At 55.5% G+C, this 6912-nt stretch overlaps 1 protein-coding gene across 1 annotated transcript; it reads right to left on the bottom strand.

Moving 5' to 3' along the window:
- Positions 1–3586: 3586 nt before the first annotated feature.
- Positions 3587–6427, bottom strand: BTG2 (BTG anti-proliferation factor 2). The gene is made up of 2 exons (XM_040985480.1): positions 6173–6427; positions 3587–5298 (listed from the first exon to the last, which is right to left on the bottom strand). Exons 1-2 carry the CDS (start codon positions 6312–6314, stop codon positions 4964–4966), a joined length of 477 nt encoding a protein of 158 aa, XP_040841414.1. The 5' UTR covers positions 6315–6427; the 3' UTR covers positions 3587–4963.
- Between the last annotated feature and the right edge of the window lie 485 nt (positions 6428–6912).

Raw genomic sequence — 6912 nt, 5'->3', positions numbered from 1 at the left:
CCTGCATTGGACATGGGGTAGCTGCAACTGAAACTGTTGCCCATATGAAATGCCAGCACCGCAGACAAGTGGCTTAGCCAGATGAGCCATAGCACCAGCACCAACATTGTGAAGATTTGTACACAAATAGTGGAGATTAGGGGAGAGGCCACAGGGTACTTGGCTAGTGGGAACCACAGGCCTTCTTGAAGGTTCTGGTAGGTACTGTTTGTTTAACAATGGTTCCCTCCATTTCTGGCAGACCAGAGTGTCTGTCCTCACCCCTGGACCAACTCAGTCCCAAAGGCAGGAGATAATCAGGTCTTTGTGGTCTGAGTCCTGCTGACACTGAAAGGTTCCAGGACCGTTCCAAGTCACCTGTGTCTCTCATTTGTCAGTGACAATGTTCAGAAATGGGTGCTGTTCTCAGTTACACTTTACCATTGGGGATTCCTAAGGCCTGCTCTGGAGGCCCCTTCTCACAGGCTGCATGAGCAGTGAACAGAGTTCAGACTGGCCACCCTGCCCCAGAGCTGAGCTCCCAAACCTGGCCATCCCGCCTTGTCTTACCATGCACGGACACGGAAACCTTAGCAGGCAGGTGGGCAGCTGTCTGGCCCGAGTAGGAAATGTATTGCTCATTCCTCTTCACAGGTCGAATTGCCTTTTGGTTGAGCTAATTGAACAGCATGGTAATAATGGTAGGAAATGCCCCCCGCTCCAGTGACAGCCAGGATATAATGGAGATGGCTTAGAGAACCAAAGCTGAGGAAGAAAACAAGAGTCGTTTCATCTAACACCCTCATTTAGGCACCAGAAAGCAGAAGGAGCTTGTCTAGACACATGCTGTGGGCCAAGAGGCAGAGTCCTCATCCCAGCACAGAACTGTTGTCCAGTGCTGCTCTTGGTGGGGCCAGGGAGGCTGGTGCAGCTGGGGGCAGGGCCCCTATGTCCCCACTATCTTTCCTCCCAAAGGGTCTGGAGGTACAGACGCTGGGCCCCCAGCAGTGTGTTTCATCCTCTGTCCCCCACCCAAAGCTTGTTTGCTGCCACCTCAAGGTCTTTCCCACCCAAAAGTCCTTATCGGGAGCCAGGATGGGCTCTTAATCTTCCGCTCTCACGGCCTTGTCCACATGCTCTGGGGAGGTGCGTTATCACCTCCTAACAGCTGACCAAGCACACATCTGCCCAGCTGGCTGGCACTGTTTACCAACTAGGGAGGCCAAAAGCGGCATGAGCCTACCAATGCCTTGTCTCTGAAGGCAGGAAGGCCACCAGCTGCCACCGCAGCATTTCCAGGTCAGGACCTGGGACCCTCAGCTGGTCATGGAGTGCTCTCCACCGCTGCTGAAGTTGCATGGATCACAGGAGCCTGTCACGTACATCAAAGGACTACTAGTGGGCTAGGAGTCCAGAGCCACCCCCAGAAGAATGTGCTATTCTGTAGTTTCCTTGGCTTTAAGACATAGAAAAGTGTTCAGGTGTCAGCCTCTTTCTGCAGATAACCTCGTCTGAATGCCAGGCTTTGTGCCACACATAACAGGTCCAGCATGCCCAGCACCAGGACGGGCAATGTGTCCTCAGTCCTAGGACTGTCCCAACACCCACAGCATCTGCTCCTATTACTGGGTAGTTAGGACAAATGTATTAGAAGCTACAAGCAAACATGAGATTCTTTTACCCAGCAACCTGTTGATACTAGTGGGTCTCCATTACTGAGTCTGTTGGTGACATGGCTGTCCTGGCTGTTCACCCCCACTCCCATGCACAGAATCAGCACCCCACATGCAGGTTCCGTGGTCCACACCCAAGCCAGCACACCCAGGACTCATGCTTGCTGACAAACGTCGTGGAGAATGGAGCACCGTGACTCACAAATCCCCACGCTGGAAATTTAGTTTAAATTCAGCCCACCTGGGGCCAAGAAGAAACTAGATCAAGGTCAAAAACATACTGGCACTCTTTCCCAGAGAAGCTGGGAAAGCCACCTGGGGAAAAAAAAAAAAAGTCAAGCTGAGAAAGACTGCTCTTATTCTCTTGCAGAATCCTATGCCTCAAGCCAAAGAGCCCTTTGCTCTCACACACGTGTTTTCCAAGGGAGGAGGTGGCTCTGTAACTAACATATGGCATTGGACTTCAGCCATACATTCAGCTTCAGTGCTTAGTCTGTGACCTAACTCTTCTTGTCTAATGAGAATGGTAGGTAGCAAACGGCAAGAGAGCACGTCTTCGGAATTGCCAAGCATGTTGCCCCAGCCTGTAAAGGGGTTCACCATCCTTTGTCCATCACTCCACATTGTCTTGATCATTTTTAGTACATTCAATGTCCAGTGTTTACTAACAACACAAGCCTGCTGGCTGGCTGGGTGTGGGGCTAGTTGGACGGATCGGCGAGCAGGTGGGTAGACGGATGGATTGTGAGTGGATGGAAGGATAGCTGTGTGGGTTGTTGAGTGGGTAAGGCAGATGGATGGATAGATCAACGGATGTTAACAGATTTATGACCAGATGGGATGATGGATTGGTGAATGGATGGGCAGGCGGATGGATGGATAGGTGGATTAATGAGTGACCAGATGGATGAATTATGGGTAAATAAAACTGCACTAGCAAGGACAGGATGGCCAGGATGGAGATGGGCTAGACCAGGCATGTTTAGACTACAAGAACCCTGCTGCCTCCAGCGTCTTCATGGGGACTGCTAGCACAGGGCTCCTGGGGGGGAAGTCAGGGGCCGGTCCCCGGGAAGAGGGCGTGCTTGGAAGCGTCTCTCCTACACCAGCTACGTGCTGCAGTGCAACTGGAAAGGAGCACTCTGAAACGCAAAGGATGTGGGTCTGAGAGTAAAGTACCAGCAGGGAATTTTACCTTCTCTACACCACACAACTTCATCTGCTACATTTTTATTAAAGTAACAAAAAAAAAAAAAGTGTACATTTGTCCATAAAGCTGTTTTTCCATATAAAACAGTAGGGTACAACTAGGAACCTTTAAATCTTTTCTGTCAGAATAGCTTAGAAATGCACTTTATTTTTTACTTAGTGGGAGAGACAGGCCTGCTCAACAGTCCAGCTCTGGGGTTTTGTTTTTAAAGTGAACATCAGAGAGAAGAGAGAGATGAAACATGAGACCATGAGGCTGCTTCTCTGGAGCAGGCCCCTGCATATGACGGGACACAGAGTACCGTCCACAGCGATTCACAGCTTGGCGCTGACCTGCAGGCCACAGAGTTAGCTCTCAGGTCTGCAGGCCCACAGCGGAACGTTAAAGCAACAGACTGGAAGCAACTGAAGGCAACGCGGAAGCCAGACTCGAGGAGGCAGAACTGGTGGGAAACAGGTAGAGACGGAGTTTGGTAAATAGCACCTTTGTGTCAAAAATGGGCGGTTAAGAAATCTAGGAAAGGGAATAGGCTGTGAGAGGGGTGAGGAATGTCCTGGGGGAGAAGATTCTGCACTAAGGGGCAACAGAGTATGGGGGCAGGGACAGACAGGTTGACCAGATGCCCTAGCCCCGTCCTTTCTAAGAGGTTCAGTGTGGAAAACAAGGCCTTCTAACACTACCGAGTCTCTGAGGACTTCTTTCAGGGCAGGTCTCTGTTTGTCTCCGACCCAGATCAGGAAATATTGCACATGTCTACAGATTTGGATTGTAAGGGTGGGGGGAGGGGAATACGGCAGCCTCACCCACAGGTGCTCTGAGCACAGCAGGTAGAAACAGTGCCCAAGGTTTGGCTTTTAATGTCAGTCCTCCTCCTCTGGGGGAGTAGCAAGGAGTCTTGCAGAACGGGGGCTGTTCTCCCACTGAACCGCAGAACACCTGCGAGGCTGGCCCTGCCCCCCGCCAAGGCCCGAGCAGAGGAGGAGACACGGTTCCTGAACCCACCTGGGCTCCAGGAGCCTCCGAGAGCCCCTCCAGGGACCTTGGGGGCATATTGCACAGGGCCTGAGAAGTCTTGACCTTGGAGGAGAGGGCAGCTCTGGGACCCAGTGGGCAGCGTAGACAGGAGTGTTGTTCTTCACAAAACAAGGCAAGAGCAAAGGCCCCGGGGCTGCTGGGGGCTCTCGAGCCACCCCCTCCAAGGGAATTACAGAAGAAGCACCAGGACTTGCACATGTGGTTCTAAAACGAAGGGTTTTGGCCAAAAAGACATCCTCAGTGGATACTCTTTGGGTCCCCAAATTACACCGCAGATCACCCCTAAAATATTCACCACACAAACACGCAAAGCAGAGCAAAGCAAAAGCAAAGGTTTTGTGCAGAATTCCCTCCCCCACCCCTGCCTTACCCCTTGGAGTGCGGGGGCAGCTTGGTGGTGGTGGGGTGTGTGTGTGTGTGTGTGTGTGTGTGTGTGATGAGGCTTCAGATGCCTGACTGAGAAGCAACTTCTGCAGGTCCCTGAAGGTAGAGTTTAAAAGCTGCTTTGACCCAAGGGAGCACAAGAGGGCTTTGCGTTTCCTGCCTAGAATTTCAGCAGAAAAGTAAAGAGAACATTAAGCCACATAGGATTGTTGAAGTCCAGGCTTGAATGCCCCTGAGTTGGAGAGAGGCCAGGGAGGGCAGGTGTCCCAGGAGGGAGCAGGAAGGTTTGAATGTCACCCCTGTCCTGTCCCAGGGCTGCCCCCACCTCTCACTTCACAGTAGTTGGCTCCTGGCTCTCTGGCGTGCCCCTCCCCACCCTTGCACAGGCAGACACTGGCTTACAGGCTCCACACTTTGAAAGGCACCTGGGGAGGCCACTTTCAAGCAACTCCCTTTAAGGATTTGTGGGGTGGTTTTTTTTTGTTGTTGTTTTTCTTAAAAAAAATCTTTTGGTTGTTTTTCCTCTTTTCTTAAAAAAAAAATATAGATATATATATATAAATAGCTCTTCATGTAAAAACACAGTTCCCCAGGTTGAGGTATGCGGCGGCCTGTGGTCACGGCAGGATGAGTTCAGCATGGAGCCAGCGGGTGGCAGGTGGTGGCGGCCACAGCGCGGCGTCTAGCTGGAAACGGCCATCACGTAGCTCTTGGAGGGGCTGGTTCTACCCAGCAGCATCTGGTTCTTGCAGGTGAGCAGCCCGCAGGACGCAGCCACCGGGGCCTCCTCATAGAGGACACAGATGGAGCCGTCCTCCCCGATACGGTAGGACACCTCGTAGGGGTCCACCCACAGGGTCAGCTCGCTCGGCAGCAGCTGGTGCAGCTGGGGCGGGCTGAGTCCGATCTGGCTGGCCACCTTGCTGATGATGGGGTCCATCTTGTGGTTGATGCGGATGCAGCGGTAGCCAGAGCCCTTGGAAGGCTTTTCGGGAAACCAGTGGTGTTTGTAGTGCTCTGTGAAGACAGGGCGGAGGATGCCCTGGTTACAGCAACAGGAGGGACTGGGGCACTTGACTACAGGGCAGAGACCAGAATGGACGCTAGGAGAGGCAGGGGGTCTCCAAGGGGAGGTGGAGAGACCCCTCCCCTCTGGTAGGCCAGGGTGAGGGCCTGTGACAGGGGGCGCCAAAGCTCTCCCAGCTGCTCCACTTTCGGCAGCCCGGAGGTATGAGGAGGGAAGGCATGTCCAGACAGAAGCTCTGGGGACTTCAGAGCCATGGCTCAAGGCCAAGGAAGCTGCCAGCTCTGATGGAACCAGAAACAGCCCCTGGGCCTCCTGTTCCAGCCCAGAGGCTCATTTCCTTCCCTCCAAGGAGTGGACACGGATAGCTGGGTTGAAACTTTGTGTTGTTCTTTGGTGGGCAGAACCCAGCTCCAGCCAAGCCGGCAGAAAGGGAGCTGGGTCTCCTCGCCAGCCAACCGCACATCCCTGTCTCACGCCCTCTCCCAGCGTGCGGGTACTGGCTCCCGTCTCTCCACACCACAGTCAGTGGCGGACGCCTGAGATCGACCACAGAACAGAGAAGACAAAGGGAGCCCACGTCCAGAGAGGCAGACTGGAAAAGCCTCCCGTGCGCCTTCTCCCACAAGGACCCCCTCGGCCGGAGGGGTTTCGTTGACCCGCTCTTTGCTTCCAAGGTCCCAGGTGTAGGGTCCCAGCAAAGGTGACGAGCACCCGATCAGATCCACGGGGTCCCTCTTGTCCCGGGGCACAACCGGGAAGCTCAGATCAGCTCCCTGGGATGGAGAGGCGCGCTCAGCCAGAACCACCCGACCCCGAAAGCTGAAAGTCGCTGCTGCGGGGAGGGGGCCGAGGCCCGGCGCTCACCTGTTAACGCCTCCTGGAGCGCCGTGCTGAAAACCTTGAGTCTCTGCTCGCTCACGCAGCCCCGCGTCCTCAGGAGGCTGGAGAGGAAGCCCACGGCCGCGGCGATCTCCGGCACCATGTCGGCTCTCTGCCCGTGGCTCATGTCGTGCGTAACGCCAGGAGCAGGCGGAGGTGTCCCAGGCGGAGGTGTCCGCGGGTCCTGCCGGGGAGCCAGGGTCGCAGCCTGGCCGCTCCTCGAGCTCTGCGCGGACTTCCCGGGACCGCGCCTTTCATAGGCTCCGTGAGGGCGGGGCCAGCGGCGGCGGCGCCCATTGGCGAGGGACAGGGGACGCGGGTGGGGTCGCCGTGGACACGCCTCGCCCCTCCTCCGCCCCCGCCACCTCCTCGGCGCTGAGGTCATCGCCTGCTGACGTCAGTGCTGGGAACCTGCGGCTCCCGAGCTGCGGGCGGGCGGAGAGGGGGCGGAGGGGAGACCAGGGAGGGGAGCGAGTGGAGGAAAGGCGGTACCGTGGGTGCTCCACGCGAGACGCGTCCGAACCTCACGAGCAAGGCCTCCGTCACCCTGCAGCGGCGCTCTCGCTCCCTGTCCGTTTGTTTTGGTGGTGAGCCAGGGGCAGTGTCAGAAGGCGTTTTCTGTCCTCTGGTTCCTGCTTTCCTTCCTCTGCCAGTTGGTCTGCTCCCGGCCGCGCCCGTTACCCCGTCCACCCCCCGCCACGGTCTTCTTATTGGAGCCAGCCTCT

This window comes from Ochotona curzoniae, unplaced genomic scaffold (assembly GCF_017591425.1).
Source record: "Ochotona curzoniae isolate NIBS_2020 unplaced genomic scaffold, NIBS_Ocur_1.0 contig_430, whole genome shotgun sequence".
In the NCBI taxonomy this organism is placed as follows: Eukaryota; Metazoa; Chordata; class Mammalia; order Lagomorpha; family Ochotonidae; genus Ochotona; species Ochotona curzoniae.
This window is presented reverse-complemented; position numbering and strand designations above follow the sequence as displayed.

What these genes read in the sequence shown, in the direction of transcription:
- BTG2 (XM_040985480.1), bottom strand. Translation starts at nt 6,314, where the DNA reads ATGAGCCACGGGCAGAGAGCCGACATGGTGCCGGAGATCGCCGCGGCC. An exon ending in GCTCCAGGAGGCGTTAACAG is followed by an intron (nt 5,299 to 6,172) that starts GTGAGCGCCGGG and finishes CTGTCTTCACAG; the next exon opens with AGCACTACAAACACCACTGG.